General features: G+C 40.4%; 2 protein-coding genes across 4 annotated transcripts in view; one reads left to right on the forward strand and one right to left on the reverse strand.

Moving 5' to 3' along the window:
- LOC139421601 (NLR family CARD domain-containing protein 3-like) overlaps positions 1-27,890 on the forward strand; it is a 126,082-nt gene that overhangs the window by 24,455 nt on the left and 73,737 nt on the right. Inside the window, exon 10 of the mRNA XM_071172656.1 lies at positions 9,303-9,316. Within this exon, the coding sequence (XP_071028757.1) occupies positions 9,303-9,316 (14 nt within the window). The remainder of the gene's footprint in view (positions 1-9,302; positions 9,317-27,890) is intronic.
- LOC139421605 (NLR family CARD domain-containing protein 3-like) lies at positions 1,206-27,724 on the reverse strand. 3 transcript variants are annotated; one of them, XM_071172661.1, is made up of 10 exons: positions 27,524-27,724; positions 24,133-24,228; positions 18,996-19,100; positions 16,374-16,522; positions 11,902-13,696; positions 11,394-11,558; positions 4,230-4,403; positions 3,126-3,299; positions 2,880-2,926; positions 1,206-2,617 (listed from the first exon to the last, which is right to left on the reverse strand). In XM_071172661.1, the coding sequence occupies exons 1-10, from the start codon at positions 27,556-27,558 to the stop codon at positions 2,064-2,066; spliced, it is 3,294 nt and encodes a 1,097-aa protein (XP_071028762.1). In that variant the 5' UTR covers positions 27,559-27,724; the 3' UTR covers positions 1,206-2,063. The 3 variants fall into 3 exon arrangements, with proteins under 3 accessions (XP_071028762.1, XP_071028764.1, XP_071028763.1); XM_071172663.1 differs by lacking the exon at positions 18,996-19,100 and adding an exon at positions 19,967-20,077 and having other exon boundaries at positions 27,524-27,712; XM_071172662.1 differs by lacking the exon at positions 18,996-19,100 and having other exon boundaries at positions 27,524-27,681.

Consider the following 27,890-nt stretch of genomic DNA (forward strand, 5'->3'; position numbering starts at 1 on the left):
TTGGATTTGAAATAAATATCCTTGAATTTCCAGGGCAAAGCTTTGCCCTGAAGCAAGGATATGCATATTCCTGGTACCATTTGAAAGGAAACAGTTTTTGGAAATGTGAAGGGAATGTAGGAGAATATAACACATTTAGATCTGGTAAAAGATAATACAAAGAAAAAAAACATATTTTAAATGGAAGAGAAAGGCCATAATGTATTATTCCAGCCCAGGTGCAATTTAGATTTTGTCCACTAGATGGCAGTGTATGTGCAATGTTTTAGACTGAGCCAATGAACCATTACATTTCTGTTCAAAAATGTTGTATCAAGACTGCCCAAATGTGCCTAATTTGTTAATTAATACCTTTTCATGTTCAAAACTGTGCTCTCTCTTCAAACAATAGCATGGTATTATTTCACTGTAATAGCTACTGTAAATTGGACAGTGCAGTTAGATTAACAAGAATTTAAGCTTCCTGCCAATATCAGATATGTGTATGTCCTGGGAAATGTTCTTGTTCCTTACAACCTCATGCTAATCGCATTTGCCTACGTTAGCTCAACCGTCCCGTAGGGGACCCACCAATCCTGAACAAGTTTTAACCCCATAGTATGTCATACAGTAATGATCATCAGTAGTATTATTTAACCCCATAGTATTTCATACAGTAATGATGATCAGTAGTAGTAGAAAGCATCCTGGATCATTTATCATGTCAGACATTTCCCTCTATTTCTTCCCATATCGAACTGCTGTTGTAAAAAGGCTTTATAAATAAATGATTGATATAACGTTGAACCCCCAACCTCCCAAACAGGCTGCAGTCTGTTACATTCTAACAGTCTATACAAATCTTTGAGGAATTCCCCTTTTCTAATGTATCATGTATAGCAGTAACCTTACTTTGGGTCAAAGGGCATTGGTCCACTGATAACATTCAGAGGATTGTCCTTGGAGCAGTCATTGAGAGAAAGCTGGGTACTGCTCTCTGGGTCTGGGGGTTGGCAGCTCCCCCCTCCTCTCTCTCTCCTCAAAGACACTCATTTTAGGGGCATGTTCCAACTTCCAGAATTAAAGCGCTATAAAGAGTCACATACACCACTTTGGTGACACACACTTTCTTGATCAAACGTGTACTTACCAGTGTTTATAGTCTATATAAAGACATGCAGTACTACCCAGATTGACACACGATACCTATCTAATAATAACACAAGTTGTCCCTTACTTCAGTATTGTCTCTCTGCTCTGTCTGTTACATTACTGTTCTGAAATACAATACTGTACTGTCCTCTCCAGTTTAGAGTTTATAAGATATCCTGCTCTGTCATCTCAAAATGTATCCCGTCTGGACAGTTTTCTTTACTGACAACTGGGATTAGAGACAGAGAGACAGACATTAAATACTCATGATTTTTTTCACAGAAATTGCGTTGTGACACTTTACAAGGTGATGATATATATTTTAATACCTTCATAAAGGTATTGACCATTTTAAATAATATTATTTAAATGTTCAGTGTATGATACACGTCTTAAAACAACTACAGGTGACATTATTGTGGTCATGTGGTCCAATGTAAACGATCACTCCAACACTGAACATGTAAAAAAAAATCTGTGTTCATATAGTTTAACATGGTTATTATTTACAGGAAAAAACTGGCTCAAACTGGTGTGTGTGTTACTTATTTAAATGTCATATTGTCTTATTAAACACAAAACATTTAGAACTGCTGTTCTTTCATCTGCTAACCTTAATTCGTCAAATCTGTCACATGTACATTTCATTCAGTGGAATTGAGTTTATGCAGAAGCAAGATTATTGTGTAAAGAATTAGACAAACATTCTACCGACAACAACATTTACAAACACCAAGAAGCCCAATAACAAGATCAGTGATTTCTAAATGAAAAGTTTTTACAACACAGTGTGGTGATTCATTATATTAGTGAATGACTTCAATGGTGTGTATTCATGAATATTTACAATCATATGTTTACACACTAGAGAGCTATTCTACATTGTTGCTCCAGTGCGTCTACCTGAACATGACCAGGATTAGAGTGAAACATCATGTTGTGTTTGACACAGGGACCACCTGACACAGGGACACTGAGGCGGCATCAAACCAAACATGAAACCCTGGATAGAGGGGCTCAGTGAATGTGGTGTAGAATGTGTACAGGTGGGTCAGTGAGTCAGAGGAGACTCTGTAGAAGGACAGAGTGCCGGCTGGCCAGTCCAGATACACTCCTACTCTGTGGGAGCTGGAGGATGGGACGTCTATGGTAGTGGGATTATCATTGTGCCAGGCAACAAAACTTTTGACAGAGTAAAACAGACTCCAGGACTTGTCATTCCATCCAATCCCACTGTCATTACCACTTCCTTTTCTGCTGATTCCTTTATAAGTCACTCCTATGTAAGCCCCTCTCCCACTCCACTCTGCCTCCCAGTAACAGCGCCCAGTCAGACCCTCTCTACACAGCACCTGTTTCCAGTCAAATCTCTCTGGGTGATCAGGATACGGCTGCTCCTCTATCCTCCATGTCACCTTTCTGTTCTCCTCAGACAGAGAGAGGTGTCTGTTTACTGTGTTTGGGTCCAGTGTGAGATCACAGGCATCTGATGGATGAAACCAGAGACATTATTAGAAATCATCAGCATGAACACACACATTTCTAAAGTAACACGAACAGGCCACACACATACACAGACACACACATTGTCAACGCAACACTTTCTAAACTTTTGTGTTCCTGATTTCTGCTTCTGTAGAACTACAGATTATATTTAATATGACCAAGTAAGTAATGATGGTGGTCTTTGACTTAACTTGAATTAAGACCTATTCTTAGTCATATTCTTCACAGCAGTCAACACTCACATTTTCTAAGCCCAGGTTTCATTGTGTACTCTCCACCATGTTCCACACTGTAGCGGTAAGCAGAAGAACATTGTATTGAGTGATACATATTTTATTGAGAGATACATGTGAACGCACGCACACACACACAAACACACACCCACCAAGCATGTAACTTCGTCCAAGTGGTAGTAAGAATTTTTGTCTTAACTAGCCTGATAACTCAAACATGTCTGATATGAACATTGACATAAACCTTCTACATACTTGAGTTTCTCCAGTCTGCAGTGTGGATCCTCCAGTCTAGCAGAGAGCAGTCTGACTCCTGAGTCTCCTGGGTGATTGTAGCTCAAGTCCAGCTCTCTCAGGTGCGAGGGGTTTGACGTCAGAGCTGAGACCAGAGAAGCACAGCCTTCCTCTGTGACTTGACAGCCTGACAGCCTGCAAAGAGTAAAATCGTTTTAAAATAAAACTGCTATTCTTTGGCTGTGAAAATAGAGTGGCAGTATATTTTTTCAACATATTCAAATACTGTATATCAGCGTCCTGAAAACGTCCATATCTATTCATAAATGGGTGTACTGTATACGATAAAAAAATTGAAATGATCAAAGTATTGCTTGTAGAGACAAAATGTATATTACAAATATTCATTTCTTATTTACAATACAAGTGAAGTGACTCCAAAATGACATTATTCACCATTCATTTTCTATTGGAAAACACAACCAAAACAAACATCAAATGCATTCAACAAGTGTGTAGAGTAAGCTTGATGTAATCACGAGGGCAAGGAATATGGGACCAAATACTACACTTTTGGCTACTTTAATACACTATAAGTGAATTTGTCCAAATAATTACGACTTTATCAAATGGGAGAACTAGATATAGAAAAGTGCTTTCACTTCTAAATGGTTAAACAGATATGTATGAATACCTTTAAATAAAAGTTGGCATTCTGTACTGTGGCCTAATATGAAGCATTCAATCTGAAATTCAAAATGCTGCAACATAGGACCAAATGTAAAACTGTATTTATTATGGATTCCCATTAGCTGCCAAAGCAGCAGCTCCTCTTCCTGGGGTCCAGCAAAATTAAGGCAGTTTATACAATTTTAAAAACATTACAATATATTCACATCACACTGTGTGCCCTCAGGCCCCTACTCCACCACTACCACATATCTACATATCCACCGTATGTTATCGTGTATGTGTGTGTGTGTGTGTGTGTGTGTGTGTGTGTGTGTGTGTGTGTGTGTAAACTTCACTGTCCAAGCACTAATGGTGTGGACTATGTGTGCCTGGTAAACACATGTGGATCTGGTGAACAGTTACCATTTGTTGACCAAATACAGGAATACAGACCTCAGAGTCTCCAGTTTACAGTGGGGATTCCCCAGTCCAGCAGAGAGGAGCTTCACTCCTGAATCCTTCAGGTCATTGTTACTCAGATCCATCTCTCTCAGGTGTGAGGGGTTTGACTTCAGAGCTGAGAACAGAGAAGCACAGCCTTCCTCTGTGACTCCACAGCCTGACAGCCTGCAAAGATTAAAATAAATGTTATAACCATACTGCTATTCTTTAACTGTGAAAATAGAGAGGCAGTATATTTGTCAACATGTTCAGATACAGTTTATCAGTGTCCTGAAACCATCCATATCTATTCATAAAGATGGCGTCGATGTATTTTGTTTGTGTACTATTGTTGACGTTTTTAGCTCAGGAGCTGTTTTGTGTCATAATTTACTCCCAGATATTAGAGCGGCGGTAACTCACGAGAACTTCCAGCATTACGACCTCCCTGGAGCGGATCCTTTGTTTACTTTCCCGAGAGCAATCGAGTTTATTCCAGAGCCTGACCCAAAACAACGGCAGCGAAGGCGAGGTACTCGAGGCAGTGTTCTGGTCCGACTCAGGAAACGTGCACACCACCCACCGCTCCCGAGTATTTTACTAGATAATGTTCAATCTCTGGATAATAAATTGATGAGCTCTGCTTCACGGAAACATCTCTCCTCTATATTATATATTATTATATATTATATATTATATATATATATGTCACACTATATATATATATATATATATATATATATATATATATATATATATATATATATATATATATATATATATATATATATATATATATATATATATATATATATATATATATATATATATATATATATATATATATATATATATATATATATATATATATATATATCTGACTCTGTAAAGCCAGTTGGATTCTCAGTACATTGCACAGACAGAAACAAACATCTCTCTGGGAAGCAGAAGGGTGGAGGTATATGTTTTATTATTAACAACTTATGGTGTAACTGTGATAACATACAGGAACTCAAGTCCTTCTGTTCACCCGACCTAGAATATCTCACAATTAAATGCTGACTGTACTATCTCCTGAGATACTTTTTGTCAATAATAGCCACAGCGGTCTATATCCCCCCCAAGAGGATACCACGACGGCTCTCAAAGAGCTTCACTGGATTTTATGCAAACTGGAAACCACATATCCTGAGGATGCATTTATTGTAGCTGGGGATTTTAACAAAGCAAATTTGAGGAAAAGGCTTGTGAAATTCTATCAACATACTTATTGCTGTACTCGCTCTGCTAAAACCCTCGACTATTGCTATACTACCTTCCAGAATGCATATAAGGCCCTCCCCCGCCCTCCATTCGGCAAATCGGACCCATGATTCCATCCCCTCCTATAGGCAGAAACTCAAACAGAAAGCACCTGTGTTAAGGACTATTCAACGCTGGTCTGACAAATCGGAATCCATGCTTCAAGATTGTTTTGATCACGCGGACTGGGATATGTTCAGAGTAGCTTCAGAATATTGACACACATACCGATACGGTGAATGAGTTTAACAGGAAGTGCATAGGAGATGTTGTACCCACTGTGACTATTAAAACCTACCCCAACTAGAAACCGTGGATAGACGGGAGCATTCGCGCAAAACTGACCAGGGCAAGAAGACTGGGAATCTGGAAGAACACAAACAACGTAGTTGTTCCCTACGCAAAGCAATCAAGCAGGATAAACATTGGTATAGGGACAAAGTTGAGTCTCAGTTCAACAACTCAGAGTTACAGTGGCAGGGTCTACAGACAATCACGGATTACTAAAGGAAAACCAGCCACGTCGCGGACACTGACGTCTTGCTTCCGGACAGGCTGAACACCTCGCTCAGTCGCTTTTTTTAAATATATTTTTATCCTACCTTTATTTAACCAGGTAGGCCAGTTGAGAACAAGTTCTCATTAACAACTGCGACCTGGCCAAGATAAAGCAAAGCAGTGTGACAACAACAACGACACAGAGTTACACATGGGATAAACAAACGTACAGTCAATAACACAATAGAAACATCTGTATACAGTGTGTGCAAATTAAGTAAGGCGGTAAGGCAATAAATAGGCCAATAGTGGTGAAGTAATTACAATTTAGCAATTTACACTGGAGTGATATATGTGCAGATGACGAGGTGCAAGTAGAAATACTGGTGTGCGAAGAATTAAGAATGTGAAATGTCAGGTAGCCTTCGGATAGCCTTCCACAAGCATCCCACAATAAGTTGGGTGAATTTTGGCCCATTCTTCCTGACAGAGCTGGTGTAACTGAGTCAGGTTTGTAGTCCTCCTTGGTCACACACGCTTTTTCAGTTCTGCCCACACATTTTCTATAAGATTGAGGTCAGGGCTTTGTGATGGCCACTCCAATACCTTGACTTTGTTGTCCTTAAGCCATTTTGCCACAACTTTGGAAGTATGCTTGAGGATCATTGTCCATTTGGAAGACCCATTTGCGAACAAGCCTTAACTTCCTGACTGATGTCTTGAGATGCTGCTTCAATATATCCACATAATTTTCCTCCCTCATGTTGCCATCTATTTTGTGAAGTGCACCAGTCCCTCCTGCAGCAAAGCACCCCCACAACATGATGCTGCCACCCCGTGCTTCACGGTTGGGATGGTATTCCTCAGCTTGCAAGCCTACCCCTTTCTCCTCCAAACATAACGATGGTCATTATGGCCAAATAGTTATATTTTTGTTTCATCAGACCAGAGGACATTTCTACAAAAAGTGCGATATTCATCCTCATGTGCAGTTGCAAACCGTAGTCTGGCTTTTTTATGGCGGTTTTGGAGCAGTAGCTTCTTCCTTGCTGAGCGGCCTTTCAGGTTATGTCGATATAGGACTTGTTTTTACTGTGGATTTCGATACTTTTGTATCTGTTTCCTCCAGCATCTTCACAAGGTCCTTTGCTGTTGTTCTGGGATTGATTTGCACTTTTCACACCAAAGTAAGTTCATCTCTAGGAGACAGAACGCGTTTCCTTCCTGAGCTGTATGACGGCTGCGTGGTCCTGTGGTGTTTATACTTGCGTACTATTGTTTGTACAGATGAGTCCCATGGTGTAACGAACCTCGTCGTCCTCTTCTGAGGAGGAGAAGCGCGAAGGATCGGAGGACCAAAACGCAGCGTGGTAAGTGTCCATAATGTTTATTTTAAAACATAAACTGAACACTACGAAATACAAAACAATAAACGTGAAATGAACAAAACAGTCCCGTGTGGCGACAAACACTGACACGGAAGACAAACACCTACAACCCAAAACTGAAACCCAGGCTACCTAAGTATGATTCTCAATCAGGGAAAACAATTGACAGCTGCCTCTGATTGAGAACCATACTAGGCCGAACTCAAAAACAAACATAGAAAAACAAACAAACTGCCCACCCAACTCACGTCCTGACCATACTAAAACAAAGATAAAATAACAGAACTAAGGTCAGAACGTGACACATGGTGTTTATACTTGCATACTATTGTTTGTACAGATGAACGTGGTACCTTCCCCAAGGATTAACCAGACTTGTGGAGGTCTACAATTTTTTTCTGAGGTCTTTCTTTTGTTTTTCCCATGATGTCAAGCAAAGAGGCACTGAGTTTGAAGGTTTCGCTTGAAATCCATCCACAGGTACACCTCCAATTGACTCAAATGATGTCAATTAGCCTGTCAGAAGCTTCTAAAGCCATGACATAATTTTCTGGAATTTTCCAAACTGTTTAAAGGAACAGTCAACTTAGTGTATGTAAACTTCTGACCCACTGGAATTGTGACACAGTGAATTATAAATGAAATAATCTGTCTGTAAACAATTGTTGGAAAAATTACTTTTGTCATGCACAAAATAGATGTCCTAACCGACTTGCCAAAACTATAGTGGTTGAACAACTACTTTTAATGACTCCAACCTATGTGTATGTAAACTTCCGACTTCAACTGTAGGTATTTATAGTTGTCCACATATTCTAAGTCAGACCCGTCCAGAGTAGTGATGCTAGTCGGGAGGGCGGGCGGGTGCGGGCAGCGATCGGTTGAAGAGCTTTGAGGATAATACAGTGCTACCGACGCGGCCCGCTACCAAAGACTGTGGGCTCTCCATCTCCATGGCCGACATGAGTAAAACATTTAACTTCTTGGCGCACCCATCCCGTTAGCGGGATCATTTTCGTCAACATCCGCTGAATTGCAGAGCACCAATACAAATTAAACTACTAAAAATATTTAATTTTCATGAAATCACAAGTGCAATATAGCAAAACACAGCTTAGCTTGTTGTTAATCCACATTGCGTGTCAAATTTCAAAAGAGCTTTACAGCAAAAGCAATCCAAGTGTTTATGTAAGGACATCTCTCTCAGCAGACAAAACATTACAAACAGCTAGCAGCAAAGTAGATTGGTCATGAAAGTCAGAATAGCAATAAAATGAATCGCTTACCTTTGATGATCTTCGGAAGTTTGCACTCCGAGACTCCCAGTTACACAAATAAATGTTCCTTTTGTTCCATAAAGATTATTTTTATATCCAAAATACCTCCATTTGGTTGGCGCGTTATGTTCAGTAATCCACAGGCTCGAGCGGTCATGACGGGGCAGACGAAAATTCCAAATAGTATCCGTAAAGTTCGTAGAAACATGTCAAAAGTTTTTTATAAATCAGTCCTCAGGTTGTTTTTACAATAAATAAATCGGTAATATTTCAACCGGACCATAGCTTTTTCAATAGGAGAGAGAGAGAAAATGTCTGCTCCAAGCTGTTGCGCATACAAAACCCTGCTGGCACCCAGCCATCCACAGACGTGATGTGATCGTTCTCGCACATTTTTCAGAATTAAAAGCCTGAAACTACTTATTTTCCACCATAATTTGCAAATAAATTCATAAAAAAATCCTACAATGTGATTTTCTGGATTTTTTTTCTCATTTTGTCTGTCATAGTTGAAGTGTACCTATGATGAAAATTACAGGCCTCTCTCAGCATTTTACGTGGGAGAACTTGCACAATTGGTGGCTGACTAAATACATTTTTGCCCCACTGTATGTCTAAAGACTGTTCACACCATGTGGAAGCCATAGGGATAGGAATCTGGTTGATATCCCTTTAAATGGAGGGAAGGCATGTAATGGAACAGGGAGATTAATTTCTCTTAGGCACTTCCTGGTTGGATTTTCCTCAGGTTTTCACCTGCAATATCAGTTCTGTTATACTCACAGACAATATTTTGACAGTTTTGGAGACTTTAGAGTGTTTTCTATCCTAATCTGACAATTTGATGCATTTTCTAGCTTCTGGGCCTGAGAAACAGGTACGTTTGGGTATGTTTTTCATCCAAATCAAAATACTGCCCCCTACACTCAACAGGTTTTTCTTTTTTGAATTTTACCCCCTTTTCTCCCCAATTTCGTGGTATCCAATTGTTGTAGTAGCTACTATCTTGTCTCATCGCTACAACTCCCGTACGGGCTCGGGAGAGACGAAGGTTGAAAGTCCTGCGTCCTCCGATACACAACCCAACCAAGCCGCACTGCTTCTTATCACAGCGCACATCCAACCTGGAAGCCAGCCGCACCAACGCGCCGGAGGAAACACCGTGCACCTGGCCACCTTGGTTAGCATACACTGCGCCCAGCCCGCCACAGGAGTCGCTGGTGCGCGATGAGACAAGGACACCCCTACCGACCAAGCCCTCCCTAGGCCAATTGTGCGTCGCCCCACGGACCTCCCGGTCGCGGCCGGTTACGACAGAGCCTGGGCGCGAACCCAGGGACTCTGATGGTACAGCTGGCGCTGCAGTACAGCGCCCTTAACCACTGCGCCACCCGGGAGGCCCACTCAACAGGTTTTAAGAGTGTTAATCCTCGCAAGGATGCCGGCCTAGATGGCATTTCTAGCCACGTCCTCAGAGCATGCACAGACCAGCTGGCTGGTGTGTTTACAGATATATTCAATCAATCCCTATCCCAGTCTGTTGCCTCTTTACCTAAAAAAGCTTAAGTAATTGAACTAAATTACTATCGCAAAGCTCTCTAGATGGTGGTACGGTCTGGCCAACGCATTACCGGGGGCGATCTTCCCGCCCTTCTGGACACCTACAGCACCCAATGCCATAGGAAGGCCAAAAAGATCATCAAGGACATCAACCACCCAAGCCACTGCCTGTTCACCCCGCTATCATCCAGCAGGAGAGGTCAGTACAGGTGCATCAAAGCTGGGACCGAGAGACTGAAAAACAGCCTCTATCTCAAGGCCATCAGACTGCTAAACAGCCATCACTAGCACATCAGGGAGTGGCAGCCTATAGACATAGATTAGGAAACACTAGCCACTTTAATAATGTCTCCGTATCTTGCATTACTCATCTCATATGTGTAAACTGTATTCTATACTATGCCACTGTGTCTCAGTCCAATGCTGCTCTGACATATATGTATATATTCATAATCCATTCCATATTTAGAACTACCTGTATTTTAGGTATATGTTGTGAAACTGTTAGATATTACTTACTTACACCTGCAATAACATCTGCTAAAAACGTGTATATGACCAATAACATTTGATTTAAATGGATGTATCATTACTAGACATTACAAATGATCAAAGTATTGCTTGTAGACAGAAATATGAAGTACAACTATTTGAGTAGACTATCCAGACCAGTTTAAAAAGCAGTATCAGTCAAAAAAACTGAGGTATCAGATTTAGATTGTATTGAGTATACAGTCCACACTAAGGTTGTTTCCGACATTTAAAAAAAAACATTTGTCGACCGAAAGTCATCTGTTCTTTCAATCAATGATTGAGACGGCCTACCTATAGGCCTACATTGACAGGAGTGCTCCAAACAAAAGACAATTACTACATTGACAAAACTCATAAATGGAATGAAATAAACCAGAACTTTGGCTCACAAGTTTAGCATAGGTTGTGCACTATGAAAACAATGTATCCACTCCGACAATGAGAAGGGGAAGACTGAAATAATAATATTGAATATAGTAAAATAAATTACAGTAACAAACATTGTAGATTAGACATAAGAATTAACGGGTAAATGTACTACTGGTGATATATGTAACGGGGAATTGATTAACAATCAAACTGTTATCACTTGTTGACAAAATACAGGAATTACTGACCTCAGAGTCTCCAGTTTACAGTGAGGATTCCCCAGTCCAGCAGAGAGCAGCTTCACTCCTGAATCCTTCAGGTCATTGTTACTCAGATCCAGGTGTGAGGGGTTTGACATAAGAGCTGATACCAGAGAAGCACAGCCTTTCTTTTTGACTCCACAGCCTGACAGCCTGACAAAGAGATCATGATTTCACTAAACACACTGTTAATTTAATACCAGTAGTGTAGAAGGACAATGGCAGACGAATTTGGTTTATTCTCTCAAACAACATATAGATTTATCTTCCGTCTCCTACAATTGTATGGTCATATTGTTATACTAATGTGAACATTAATGCATTGATTCAATATGTTTTTTAATATAATATTACACACATATTATAACATATTTTTCTCTAAACTGAATATATATAATATATATATATGTTTTTCAATGTAGTTTTTCAATATCAGTTCTCTAAACGGAATATTTCTTCCTGATGATTAGTACTTAAATGTCATGTTTGTACTCACAGAGCAACTCTGGAGGCTTTGACCACTGGCAGCAGCCTCAGCAGACCTTCCTCTGATCTGGAGTATTTCTTCAGGTCAAACACATCCAGCTCTTTTTCTGAAGTCAGCAACACAAAGACCAGAGCTGACCACTGTGCAGGTGACAGTTGTTCACTGGAGACACTTCCTGATCTCAGGTAGCTTTGGATCTCCTCCACTAGAGAATGGTCATTCAGTTCATTCAGACAGTGGAACAGATTGATGCACCTCTCTGGAGAGGGATTCTCCCTGATCTTCTCCTTGATGTACTTGACTGTTTTTTCATGGCCCTGTGAGCTGCTTCTTGTCGTTGTCAGTAGACCTCGTAAGTGCTTCTGATTAGACTCCATTGAGAGGCCCAGAAGGAAGCGGAGGAAAAGGTCCAGGTTTCCCGTCTCACTTTGTAATGCTTTATCCACAGCACTCTTGTAGGAAGTAACTTCAGGCTTGTCTCCGAACAGAGCAGAAAAGTACCTGGATGTTGATTGCGGTTTGGCCATTAGATTATCATTGTTGTTGATGAATGAGAAGAACACATATACAGCAGCCAGAAACTCCTGAATGCTCAGATGCACGAAGCAGTACACCTTGTCCTGGTACAGCCCACATTCCTCTTTAAAGAGCTGTGTGCACAATCCTGAGTACACGGAGGCTTCATTGGCCTCAATGCCAGCCCTTTTCAGGTCTTCTTGATAGAAAATCAGATTGCCCTTGACAAGCTGTTGAAAAGCCAGTTTTCCCAGTGACAGAATGCTCTCTTTATTACAGTGTGGACCTGTCTCTTCTTTCCCAAGATACTTTTCATTCTTCTGTTTGGTATGGAACTCCAGAAGGTGTGTGTACATCTCAGTCAGAGTCTTGGGCATCTCTTCTCTCTTATGTTTCAGCATGTGTTCAAGGACTGTTGCAGAAATCCAACAGAAGACTGGAATGTGGCACATGATGTGGAGGCTCCTTGATGTCTTTATGTGTGAGATGATTCTGCTGGCCAGGTCCTCATCATCACTGAATCGCTTTCTGAAGTATTCTTCCTTCTGTTGGTCATTGAACCCTCGTACCTCTGTCACCTGGTCAACACACCCTGAAGGGATCTTATTGGCAGCTGCAGGTCGGGTAGTTATCCAGAGGAGAGCAGAGGGAAGCAGATTTCCCTTGATGAGATTTGTCAGCAGAACATCCACTGAGGTTGACTTTGTGACGTCACAACAGATCTTGTTCTTTTTGAAGTCTAAGGGCAGTCGGCACTCATCCAGACCATCAAAGATGAACAGGACTTTGTACTTGTCGTAGTTGGAGATTCTTGATTCTTTGGTTTCCATTGAGAAGTGATTGAGAAGTTCAATCAAAGTGTGGTTTTCCTCTTTCATCAAATTCAGCTCCCGAAAAGGGAATGAAAATACAAATTGGACATCCTGATTTGCTTTTCCTTCAGCCCAGTCCAGAATGAACTTCTGCACAGAGACTGTTTTTCCAATGCCAGCGACTCCCTTTGTCAGCACAGTTCTGATAAGTTTGTCTTGTCCAGTTAAGGGTTTGAAGATGTCGTTACATTTGATTGCAGTCTCTGGTCTTGCTTGTTTCCTGGTTGTTGTCTCAATCTGTCTCAGCTCATGTTCATTATTGACCTCTCCTTTTCCACCCTCGGTCATGTAGGGCTCTGTGTAGATCTTATTGAGAAGTGTTGGGTTTCCTTGTTTAGCAATTCCCTCAAATACACATTGAAACTTCTTCTTTAGATTAGACTTGAGTTCACGTTGGGAAATCACAGCAATCTCATCTGAATGAAGAAATAACACAACACAAAGGATATTAATATTAGGTCTGTTTTAATGCCTACATTATTGTAGGACTTTGTTATGAAGTTGTAAAATCATAATAATTCATTCTCTTAACTTCTTTGGGGTAGGGGGCAGTATTGGGTAGCTTGGATGAAAAACGTGCCCAAATTAAGCTGCCTACTAATCAGCCGTAAAAGCTAGAATATGCATACAAAAATGTGGATAGAAAACACTCTGAAGTTTCTAAAACTATTTGAATGATGTCTGTGAGTATAACAGAACTCATATGGCAGGCAAAAACCTGAGAAAAAATCCAACCAGGAAGTGGGAATTCTGAGGTTTGTAGTTTTTCAACTCAGACCCCATTGAAGATACAGGGTGATATTAGTTAGGTTTCACTTCCCAAGGCTTCCACTAGATGTCAACAGTATTTAGAACCTGTTTTGAGGATTCTACTCTGAAGGAGGCGCTCATAAGGGCTCTGAGTGAGTGGTCTGGCAGAGTGCCACAGCCTAGGTCTGGCGCGCTCACGTGAAAGGTACCTACGTTCCTCTTCATTTGTACAGACAAAGGAATTGTTGGAACATTAATGAAGTTGTATGTTATAAACATCCTAAAGATTGATTCCATCCTTGGTTTGGCATGTTTCTACGGACTGTAACGGAACTTTTTGAACTTTTCGTCCGACTTTCGGCGCGACCTGAACGCGCTTTTGGATTTGTTTACCAAACGCCCTAACAAAAGAAGATATTTGGACATAACTGATGGACATTATCAAACAAATCAAACATTTATGGTGGAACTGGGATTCCTGGGAGTGCATTCTGATGAAGATAATCAAAGGTAAGTGAATATTAAAAATGCTATTTCTGAGTATTGTTGACTACCCACTACCCTATCTTTTTGGCTGCTTTGTTGTCTAAAGGCTGTACTCAGATTATTGCATGGTTTGCTTTCTCCGTAAAGTTTTTTTAAAATCTGACACAGCGGTTGCATTAAGGAGAGGTTTATCTAAAGTATAATAGTCTATCTTTATCAATGTTTATTATGAGTATTTCTGTAAATTGATGTGGCTCTCTGCACAATCACTGCATGTTTTAGAACTACTGAACGTAACGCGCCAATGTAAACTCAGATTTTTTTATATAAATATGAACTTTATCAAACAAAACATACATGTCCTATGAGTGTCATCTGATGAAGATCATCAAAGGTTAGTGATTCATTTTCTCTCTATTTCTGCTTTTTGTGACTCCCCTCTTTGGCTGGAAAAATGGCTGTGTTTTTCTGTGGCTTGGTGGTGACCTAACAATCGTTCGTGGTGCTTTCGCTGTAAATCCTTTTTGAAATCAGACACTGTGGCTGGATTAACGAGTATTCTATCTTTAAAATGGTGTAAAATACTTGTATGCTTGAGGAATTCTAATTATGAGATTTTTGTTGTTTTGAATTTGGCGCCCTGCACTTTCACTGGCTGTTCGGGGGGTTCCGCTAGCAGTCCTAGACAGGTTAACCTCCTGTATAAATGTGTCAATGTTTTCATAATGCAGTACTCCCTGGTTTAACTGATTATATAATTATTGATGGTATTATTAATGTTGTCTCTCCTCTCTCTCCCTCTCTCCTTTGTCTCTTCCCTCTGTCTAAATTAATCAACACAACACATCCATGCTGTTACTTGACGAGGTCACTAGGTGTTGTGTTAACCCATTTGTTCCCAATACTAATATAAACTAGATCTACACCTGCATATCTCAGCCCAAAGACCCATACGAACCAGGTCTGTGGCTATGTCCCAATGCTCTCATAAACCAGGTCTACCCTAGTGAAAGAGACACTAACAAATATTTGTTAAATTATTACACTAATTTAGTTTATTGGTCTATACATGGCCAATTCCCCCTGAAATAACAAAATCAATTCAAATGTATTTATATAGCCCTTCGTACATCAGCTGATATCTCAAAGTGCTATACAGAAACCCAGCCTAAAACCCCAAACAGCAAGCAATGCAGGTGTAGAAGCACGGTGGCTAGGAAAAACTCCCTAGAAAGGAAAAAACCTAGGAAGAAACTTAGAGAGGAAACAGGCCCTGAGGGGTGGCCAGTCCTCTTCTGGCTGTGCCGGGTGGAGATTATAACAGAACCAAGATGTTGAAATGTTCATAGATGACCAGCAGGGTCAAATAATAATAATCACAATGGTTGTAGAGGGTGCAACAGGTCAACACCTAAGGAATAAATATCACTTGGCTTTTCATAGCCGATCATTAAGAGTATCTCTACCACTCCTGCTGTCTCTAGAGAGTTGAAAACAGCAGGTCTGGGACAGGTAGCACGTCCGTCAAAAATCACCAATATAAACATATGTAAAGGCTAATGGATAATGTTAAAATCAATTGTAACATCATCTTGATCTAGTATATCCATACCCCAACTCGGCTGAGAAAAGAATGTTGTATCTTTATTTCTAGTTTCCTGCAATTCTACACATTTTGCTATCATATTTTATGTTCTATGTATCATTTGATATGTTTTGGGGGCCCCTAGAGGTCGGGGGCTTCTTGATGATGTCACTAGGTGTTGTGGTTATGATGCTACAATATGGAGTTACACAGCTAAAACTTTTAAATGTTTGTTATAAAACAGCATTCAACATGAGGCAGACAGCTCTTACCTTTATACAGTGTGTCTCTGGCACTGCTCTCCTGCTTCTCATCTTCAGCGTCCACCACGTCCTTATCCTGTTTATGACTCTCAAAGCCTTGTGGGAGTTCTGGACTAAGAATCCTCTTGAACATCTTCATCTCGTTCTTCCGTTGGTTTCTGTGGTCAAAACATGAGATTACATCTCATCCAGCACACACACACTCAGGGAGGGAATGTTATGTTTGTTTAATATTTTGGATCCACTTTACATGCCGTGCAGGTTATAAGGCCTTCATAAAGCCTTTATAAACACTACATAAGTGTCACAAATCATCTATAACCGTATGTCAAGCTCTATAAAGTGTTCATGGCATAACTGTGTGACATACCCACCAATGTCAAATGTGACATAACCCACTATGTCAAATATGATATAAACACGTGTTTCATAAAAGGTGGCATTAGCATCGCTTAATAAAGGCTTTATAAATCAGGATAGTGAGCTCTATTCCCACGATCACTTTAAGGTTGGAACTAACATGCAGTACCTCCAGCAGGAAGGGAGGCAAGAAACATTGCAGTATGTCCGCCAGCTCAGGAACAAGCTACACTATTCAAAGCCCTGTGTAATGTTCAGCACATTGATGGACTTAAAACTTAATGTATGTGTATTGTTAAAAAAAAGTTTTAAAAAAAGGAAACGTATAGTTTAAACATATCTTTAATGTTTATTTATTTCAGTTGTTAGTGAATTTCCCTAAGGGTTATTACATTGGTGTTTACATCATTAAGCCTTTATGTACGTGTTATGAATGACCAAATGTGTCCGACTTCATAGTAAGTACAGCATCATATGATAAAGCATTTATGAATATGTTATGAATGATTAAAGGTGTCTCACTACAAAGGAAGTATTACAGGACACTACATAGTGTCAATAAGCATGTTATTAATGTTCTGCTGATTTATGACAGTCCTCTGATGATCCATAGGTTACAGTAGGGTGTGAGAGGTATCTAAATGGGTTGATGGACCTGCAAAGCTTGCATTTGTGTCTGTTTGTGTGTGTGTGGATGCGTCTATGTCAGAGCCAAGATGATTTCCCAACCTGGGAAAGGGGATACCTAGTCAGTTGCACAACTGAATGCATTCAACTGAACACATTTAACCCAAACCCTCTGAATCAGAGAGGTGCCGGGGGCTGCCTAATCGACATCCACGTCTTCGGCACCCGGGGAACAGTGGGTTAACTGCCTTGCTCAGGGGCAGAACAACAGGTTTTTACCTTGTCAGCTCTGGGATTTGATCCAGCAACCAACACTGTAACCACTAGGCTACCTACCGCCTCGAGACTATCACACCAGGTATTACTCTTCAAGAGCTCAAGAATAATCATGACATATTGTTTATTATTTTGTGACGTCATTAAAACGAAATAACTAACTCTGAAAGGGTACCCAGTCTACCTGTCAAGTTTACATCTAAATGTTGTATCAAATATATGATTAAGTATAAGAGTACTTTTGTGAAGATAGCAATGTGATTTTAGCCTTCTAATGAGATAATTGTTTTAATATAAACTTTTGCCCAGTCAGTAACCATGCCCAAGGTAGCACAGACAATGTGTCGGCGTGATGGAACGCCCCCTTTTTACCCGAGTATAAAAGCCTTCGTAACAAAATTTACATCGGACCAGCTGACGTGAAGTGCAAGCTCAACGTTACAAATGGTTGAACCTCTACAGACCAGGAAACGTGAGACGTTAGTCCACACGTTTGAAATGGTGAGAAACTCAAACTCTCAATCTCTACACAAGAAGAAACTCACTAGACCGTAGCATTACCAGTCTACAGCTGGCATGTAAAGTAGCCTAGAACATTTGACTATAGACACAAGGTGGGAAGGACAATCCCTCTCAGACAACCGTTGGTACATCTGAAGTATCTATTCTAACGAACACTCCACTCGAAGACAAGCTGAATCTCACACCGAAGTGGGATTGGACAGTCAAACCCTTTTTGAGAAAGTGGTTCAACAGAGAGACGACGATCAAGGACAGCGACGCGTAAATATATACGTTGCATTTCTTATCCGGATGAGCGGTGGTTAGGGTGCTAAGTATTATTTTTTCCATGAGCGTAGTTTCCAGATGTTACAACGATAGTTTGAATCTCTGACTCTCCCTTTCTGACCACTCCCCCTTTTATAACCAAGCAGTCATGCTGTTGTTAGTCCAGTATGGACCTGTTTTCATTGTATATTCATTGTGGTTATGTCACATTTGACATTGGTGGTTATGTCACAGTTATGCCACATTTATGAACCCATTATAAAGAATGACATACGGATATAGATGCTGTGTAACATATTCATGTAGTGCTTATGAAGAAGGCATTATGAAGGCTTTATGAAGGCTTTAAGAAGGCATTATGAAGGCATTATGAAGGCATTAAGAAGGCATTAAGAAGGCATTATAAGCTACACGTGATTTATAGTGGGAAAAATATGGTGTTAGGACTATGAAAATGTATAAAAAGGACAAGCCTGTGGATAAGGAAAGCAACAAAAATGTATGGGAAAATGGGAGAGGAGAAATTACTAGAGACAGTGCTGTTTAACTCACTGACCATGACCCATGAGCTCTTGTTACCTTTTTTCAGTAGATAAACATCCCTTTCTGAAGTCTATAGGTAGTCCCATAGACCTGTCACTGTTCATGGACACACAGCTGTCTGTTCTCTCCTGCTTGATTGGGCTTCAACACAACCGAAACAAACATTACTACAGTCTCTCATTTACTCTGAACTCAGATGGGGAAAATGAGAAGCTTTTACTGTTTAAAGAAATTATGAAGGAAATTTGTTTTTGTTCCACTGTCTAATCATGGCATGGGGTTGATCAATGACGCCTTGACGGTTTCCACATTTTGTTACGTTACAGCCTTATTCTAAAATGGATTAAATGGATTTTAGCATTTTCCGTCCGTAAGAAACTGGGTCAAATGAAAATAAAGTGCATTTATCTGAAGATATCTAAGTGAGACAACCACATACAATACATTCGGGAAATCTTCAGACTCCTTGACTTTTTTCGCATTTTGTTACGTTACAGCCTTATACTAAAATTGATTCAATAAAATATTTTTCCTCATCAATCTACACAAAATCAAATCAAATTTTACTTGTCACATGCTCTGAATACAACAGGTGTAGTAGACCTTACAGTGAAATGATTACTTACAAGCCCTTAATCAACAATGCAGTTTTAAGAAAATACCTACAAAAAAGTAAGCGATAAGAATAACAAATAATTAAAGAGCAGCAGTAAATAACAATAGCGAGGCAATATACAGGGGGTACCAGTGTCGAGGTATTGAGGTAATTAAGTGCATGTAGGTAGAGTTATTAAAGTGGCTATGCATAGATAATAACAGGGAGTAGCAACGTTGAAGGGGGGGGGGGGGGGGGGGGGGGGGGCAATGCAAATAGTCTGGGTAGCCATTTGATTAGCTGTTCAGGAGTCTTATGGCTTGGGGTAGAAGCTGTAACCCATAATGACTAAGCAAAAACAGTTGTTTTTAGAAATGTTTGCACATGTATTAACAATAGAAAACAGAAATACCTTAATTACATAAGTATTCACCCCTTGCCATGAGACTTGAAATTGAGCTCAGTTACATCCTGTTTCCATTGGTCATCCTTGAGATGTTTCTAGAGCTTGATTGGAGTCCACCTGTGGTACATTCAATAAATTGGACATGATTTGGAAAGGCACACACCTGTCTATATAAAGGTCCCACGGTTGACAGTGCATTTCAGAGCAAAATCCAAGCCATGAGGTCTTGAGACAGCTAAGAGACAGGATTGTGCCGAGGCACAGATCTGGGGAAGGGTACCAAAAAATGTCTGCAGCACTCAAGGTCACCAAGAACACAGTGGTGGGAAGCATGGTGGTGGCAGCATGTTTTTCAGCGGCAGGGACTGGGAGACTAGTCAGGATATAGGGAAAGATGAACTGAGTAAAGTACAGAGAGATCCTTGATGAAAACCTCCTCCAGAGCACTCAGGACCTCAGACTGGGGCAAAGATTCAACTTCCAACAGGACAACAACCCTAAGCACACAGCCAAGACAACGCAGGAGTGGCTTCGGGACAAGTCTCTGAATGTCCTTGAGAGGCCCAGCCAGAGCCCGGACCTGAACCAGATCGAATATCTCTGTAGAGAGCTGAAAATAGCTGTGCAGCGACCATCCCCCTCCAACCTGACATAGCTTGAAAGGATCTGCAGAGAAATATTGGTGAAACTCCCCAAATACAGGTGTGCCAAGCTTTAAGCATCATACCCAAGTAGACTCGTGACTGTTATCGCTGCCAAACAAAGTACTGAGTAAAGGGTCTGAATACTTATGTAAATGATTTTTTTTTTTTATATATCATTTACATTTGCAAAAATGTCTAAAAACCTGTTTTTCTTTGTCATTATGGGGTATTGTGTGTGGATTTATGAGGAACAAAAACTATTTAATCCATTTTAGAATAAGGCTGTAACGTGTAACAAAATTTGAAAAAAGTAAAGGGGTCTGAATATTTTCCAATATATATATACAGTGGGGCAAAAAAAGTATTTAGTCAATTGTGCAAGTTCTCCCACTTAAAAAGATGAGAGAGGCCTGTAATTATCATCATAGGTACACTTCAACCATGACAGACAAAATGAGAAAAAAAATCCAGAAAATCACATTGTAAGATTTTTTATGAATTTATTTGCAAATTATGGTGGAAAATAAGTATTTGGTCACCTACAAACAAGCAAGATTTCTGGCTCTCACAGACCTGTAACAACTTCTTTAAGAGGATCCTCTGTCCTCCACTCGTTACCTGTACTAATGACACCTGTTTGAACTTGTTATCAGTATAAAAAGACACCTGTCCACAACCTCAAACAGTCACACTCCAAACTCCACTATGGCCAAGACCAAAGAGCTGTCAAAGGACACCAGAAACAAAATTGTAGACCTGCAACAGGCTGGGAAGACTGCATCTGCAATAGGTAAGCAGCTTGGTTTGAAGAAATCAACTGTGTGAGCAATTATTAGGAAATGGAAGACGTACAAGACCACTGATAATCTCCCTCGATCTGGGGCTCCACACAAGATGTCACCCTGTGGGGTCAAAATGATCACAAGAATGGTGAGCAAAAATCCCAGAACCACACGGGGGGACCTAGTGAATGACCTGCAGAGAGCTGGGACCAAAGTAACAAAGCCTACCATCAGTAACACACTACGTCGCCAGGGACTCAAATCCTGCAGTGCCAGACGTGTCCCCCTGCTTAAGCCAGTACATGTCCAGGCCCGTCTGAAGTTTGCTAGAGAGCATTTGGATGATCCAGAAGAAGATTGGGAGAATGTCATATGGTCAGATGAAACCAAAATATAACTTTTTGGTAAAAACTCAACTCAGCTGAGTTGCATCCAAAGAACACCATACCTACTGTGAAGCATGGGGGTGGAAACATCATGCTTTGGGGCTGTTTTTCTGCAAAGGGACCAGGACGACTGATCCGTGTAAAGGAAAGAATGAATGGGGCCATGTATCGTGAGATTTTGAGTGAAAACCTCCTTCCACCAGCAAGGGCATTGAAGATGAAACGTGGCTGGGTCTTTCAACATGACAATGATCCCAAACACACCGCCCGGGCAACGAAGGAGTGGCTTCGTAAGAAGCATTTCAAGGTCCTGGAGTGGCCTAGCCAGTCTCCAGATCTCAACCCCATAGAAAATCTTTGGAGGGAGTTGAAAGTCCGTGTTGCCCAGCAACAGCCCTAAAACATCACTGCTCTAGAGGAGATCTGCATGGAGTAATGGGCCAAAATACCAGCAACAGTGTGTGAAAACCTTGTCAAACGTTCTGTAAGTCTTCACCTCTGTCATTGCCAACAAAGGGTATATAACAAAGTATTGAGATAAACTTTTGTTATTGACCAAATACTTATTTTCCACCATAATTTGCAAATAAATTCATGAAAAATACTACAATGTGATTTTCTGGATTTTTTTTCTTCTCATTTTGTCTGTCATAGTTGAAGTGTACCTATGATGAAAATTACAGGCCTCTCATCTTTTTAAGTGGGAGAACTTTCACAATTGGTGGCTGACTAAATACTAATTTTGCTGTCCCCTCAAAATACAGCCATTGATGTCTAAACCGCTGGCAACAAAAGTGAGTACACCCCTAAGTTAAAATGTCCAAATTGGGCCCAATTACCCATTTTCCCTCCCCGGTGTCATGTGACTCGTTAGTGTTACAAGGTCTCAGGTGTGAATGGGGAGCAGGTGTGTTAAATTTGGTGTCATCGCTCTCCCACTCCCTCATACTGACTGGTCACTGGAAGTTCAACATGGCACCTCATGGCAAATAACGCTCTGAGGATCTGAAAAAAATATTTGTTGCTCTACATAAAGATAACCTGGGCTATAAGAAGATTGCCAAGACCCTGAAACTGAGCTGCAGCACGGTGGCCAAGACCATACAGCGATTTAACTGGACAGGTTCCACTCAGAACAGGCCTCGCCATGGTTGACCAAAGAAGTTGAGTGCACGTGCTCAACTTCATATCCAGAGGTTGTCTTTGGGAAATAGATGTATGAGTGCTGACAGCATTGCTGCAGAGGTTGAAGGGGTGGGGGGTCAGCCTGTCAGTGCTCAGACCACGCCGTTCACTGCATGAAATTGGTCTGCATGGCTGTCGTCCCAGAAGGAAGACTCTTCTAAAGATGATGCACAATAAAGCCCGCAAACAGTTTGCTGAAGAGAAGCAGACTAAGATAATGAGACCATTGATGAGACCAAGATACATTTATTTGTTTCAGATGGTGTCAAGTGTGTGTGGCGCCAACCAGGTGAGGAGTACAAAGACAAGTGTGTCTTGCCTACAGTCACGCATGGTGGTGGTGATGTTCTGGGGCTGCATGAGTCCTGCCGGTACTGGGGAGCTACAGTTCATTGAGGGAACCATGAATGCCAAAATGTACTGTGACATACTGAAGCAGAGCATGATCCCCTCCCATCGGAAACTGGGCCGCAGGGTAGTATTCCAACATGATAACGACCCAAAACACACCTCCAAGACGACCACTGCCTTGCTAAAGAAGCTGATGGTAAAGGTGATGGACTGGCCAAGCATGTCTCCAGACCTAAACCCTATTGAGCATCTGTGGGGCATCCTCAAACGGAAGGTGCAGGAGTGCAAGGTCTCTAACATCCACCAGCTCCGTGATGTCGTCATGGAGGAGTGGAAGAGGACTCCAGTGGCAACCTGTGAAGCTCTGGTGAACTCCATGCCCAAGAGGGTTAAGGCAGTGCTAGAAAATGATGGTGGCCACACAAAATATTGACGCTTTGGCCCCAATTTGGACATTTTCACTTAGGGGTGTACACACTTTTGTTGCCAGCGGTTTAGACATTAATGGCTGTGCGTTGAGTTGTTTTGAGGGGACAGCAAATTTACACTGTTATACAAGCTGTACACTCACTACTTTACATTGTAGCAAAGTGTCATTTCTTCAGTGTTGTCACATGAAAAGATATACTCAAATATTTACAAAAATGTGAGGGGTGTACTCACTTTTGTGATATACTGTATATACATATTTCAAATCTATTAATTAAAAACCTGCGAACAGTAATATTGAAGGTATATATACGCAATCATTTCTGATGGAATTTTTTGGGGGGATTTAGTGTTTTGGAAATAAACAATTAATAATGAATATATTGTCATCTCACCTCTTAGCTTTGGTGTCATGTTCCCCAGAGAGACTCATTTTAGAGGCAGGGCCCTCCTCTTTCTCCACAGAGAGACTCTTTTTAGAGCACTGAGCCCTAAACAGAGATCCAACATGTTGGTTGTGGTTAACACAATGACAACTAATTCTTTGTATGTCAATTGTTCTCTTTCATTATATCTTTGAGAAATACAACATTTACTAACAGACATATCGAAACAGTCAGGTGATTTAATTCAATCACATTAACATGTAGTTGTGACGTCACTTCTCCTTGGTAACAGTCAATAATAATAATAATAATAGTCACTGTTAAGGTAGTTAACAATAATAACAGTCACTGTTTGTTAAGGTAGTTAACAATAATAATAGTCACTGTTTGTTAAGGTAGTTATAGACAGTGGGGAAACACAAAGCCATGACTCACACTTATTTGTATTCATTAAAAGTAGGCTATTTATTGTCTTTCAATCGGTTATTTTCTAAACGCATCTGAGAATGTAAACAGAAGGGCTAAAATGGGCATGATTGATCCATTCAGAAAGTTTTTTTGCAACAAGGAAGATGTTATATTATGTAAAGTAGGCTAGGTTATAATGTATAATAGCGGTTTGTTAGTGATATGCAGATGGAGGTCTATACCTCGGTTATAGCTACATATCATAGATGACCAACCTGTTCAGATCAGTTCACATAACGTTATAGGCATAACAGTACTAGGACAGAGAATGTAGCCTAGGCCTGATATTGTTCAAAACATTTCCAATGGAGGCCATCAGGTCGGTATGCATGATAAGCAGTTGTGTATTTCTTTTTAGATGAGGGAGCGCAACAAATATGTATATTACGTTATAATTTCCTCAATCAAAGTCTGTCAGGACAGATGTAGCCTATTGAATAGTGTATCATTGCAGGGCTCTCCAACCCTGTTCCTGGAGAGCTACCCTCCTGTAGGGTTTCACTCCAACCCAGTGGCGGATTTTTGGAAAAGGTGACATGTACAGCCGCCCAGAGCGGTATCTTGATGGGGGCAGCACGGGTCACCCGCACCAACAAATGTTTTTATAACAATAATAAATATTCGGAATGGTGACATTTGCGTGATCGGTTTTCTATCGCTCACTTGCACGTTACGTCAATGATATCATGTCCCGGTTTGGGACTGTGGGTCAATTAACCTTGTCGGAGTGGGTGCCCTGATTCTAGTTTGGTAGCGAGGCAGGCTGCTGCCTGGGAAGGTCTCCCAATCAGAAGTACGAGATGGGGAAGGGGGGGCGGGGGTAGGTTGACCTCAGGTCTCCCCTCTGGAAGCCCGAGGTAGGGGGTGCGGGGAATCTATCAAATAGCGCATCTCTAACTTTGTACAGTACTAATGCAATTAGTTGTGCAATTTAGTTTGTGTTTTTCTTGTTTGAAGTGCAATAGTGTAATAATCAGGTTCTCTTCTTTATAAGTGTGTTCTATTTGTGTATTTGTGTGATAGACAAAACACAAATAAAACTAAATTGCACAAATCCTATTTGTCTTTGTTATTTATTTTTGATATTTATGAGTGTTATTTTTAAAAATATTTTTATATTTAAACAGTTTTAAATGTTATGATAATTTATTTGTTTTGTTACAAATGTCTGAATAAAAATTACAGTATTTGTTTGTTGGCTGGGTGGGGGGGGCGCTAAAGGGGGGGGGGGGGGGGGGGGGGTGTCGCCCAGGGAGCCATACAAGCTAGAACCGCCACTGCTCCAACCCCAAATGTAACTAACCTGATTCATCTAATAAACAAATTATTTAAATCAGGTGTGCTAGTTTTGAGTTGGAATGAACAGAAAGGTAGCTCTCCAGGAACAGGATTTGAGAGTGCTGTTACAGAATATGCATAAAATACATCCTACAATTGCACTTCTGCCTATGCCCGCAAGAGAATGTTACAACATGCTTTTATATTTGTAATACCCTCAAACACCAAGTCAGGCATAACTCATTTCAAAATAGGCCATCATCACTGTCAATCATGAATGATAATTCTTCATGTTTTACTGGTGAAATTGCATCTGAATAACAATTATTTGATTGATCTCAGTTACAATGGAATAGCCTATCCATTTCGATCTTCTTGAATTGCAGTTTCGAGAGATAATTAGAGCAGATTGTGTTCACAAAGTATAAGTCTTTGTATTTTGTTTCAATCAAAGCATATATCCTGGCTAGTGGCTCTGTTGAGTTTTGGCGCATGACAGTATTATTAATCTTCAGCTAACCATCCTAAAATCTTAATAGAAATTAGGTGTTTGAGTTGTATCCGCGACGTTATAGACCTACTATATTATTATAGTCGGTTATGTTACGTAAAATACAAATGAATCGCTATGTGATCTTGCAAGACATTGATTCAGCTTTGATCTAACTTGACTAAACCAGCAACATTGTGAGAAGTGATCATCTTCTATTTGTAATAATAATAATAATAATGAGTAGGACTATTAGGCATAGGCAATCGATATTGATGAATATTATTTTAAATGATTGGATCGCCATTCGTGGATCTAAAAGTACTGCGCTAAATAAACTTTGGTTTGATTAACTTGAACACATGTTTACAATATTCCTTATTGCAGAATAAAATAAAACAGATAAGTTAACAATCTATTCATATAATACATTTGCATAGATTTAAATAATTAAATAAATTGACCAAGTAGTGAACATAAGTCATTACGTAGAATTGCAGGAAATTCGTTTTAAAACCGCCATAACAATCAAGCTTTTCGTGTGGTGCCTTCACGCATCTCAATAAACTATAACCTAAATGCATTATTACTTCCAACTTGGCCCAATTCACATTACCAATTTCCCACGCTGACATACCAAGGTAGAACCGGCCCTGCATCTCAAACAATAGCCAATTTAAGCAAAATTTCCCAAGCAGGGCTATGGGTGTCCTCGGCAGAACAGAGTCACTATAACCAAGTGGTCACATATCGTTCTGGGTTCCACTGCACAAGAGGGGGACGGTGAAGTTTTATAAACAATAAGGCAGACACGGTGAATTTATTTTTTTTGTTTTTACTGCAATTGGCCAAAGTTGTCATGCCTCCAACGGGCCTCTGCAATGCACACACGTAGCCTACAGTTCTTTATCATTCTCGCCAACGCCAGAGAGAAGACAAGGAAGAAACAACCATTTACCTACCTCTAGGTTGCAACATATTTGTTTTGTCATGATATCTTTTTTCATCGAATTTTTGTGGTAATTAAATGTCATTTATTTAGAATTTATACGATTGATTTTTTCGTGTATTCTCAGATGATAAGTGATCATAGCTCAAACCTACTATTGAATGTCTGACGACGACCTAACTTTATACTAGTTTTTAGGTAGCCTCTAGACTTACCAGAGTCGGCTTCTTTCAATACGTTTATCAGACATCTAATGTTGCCGAGACATGTGCGCCACAGTTTCAACAGCCATTTTGTAGATGCGTTAGGCTCCAAATAGACTTTCAATTTCATATCAGGAAACAGTGTTGCCAACAAATTTTCAGGCGAAGTTGCTAGAGGCAGATAGACTTGTTGCTGAATGACATTGTGATGTCGTTGCGTGATGGCGTCATTAAGTAATAACGTAAACTGCGTCGTTGCGTAGAATACACAAGAACGTTTCTCAAATGTATTATTATTTTTTTCCCCCACCTTTATTTAACCATGTAGGCTAGTTGAGAACAAGTTGTAATTTACAACTGCGACCTGGCCAAGATAAAG

The sequence above is a fragment of the Oncorhynchus clarkii genome, chromosome 12 (assembly GCF_045791955.1).
Source record: "Oncorhynchus clarkii lewisi isolate Uvic-CL-2024 chromosome 12, UVic_Ocla_1.0, whole genome shotgun sequence".
Lineage (NCBI taxonomy): Eukaryota > Metazoa > Chordata > Actinopteri > Salmoniformes > Salmonidae > Oncorhynchus > Oncorhynchus clarkii.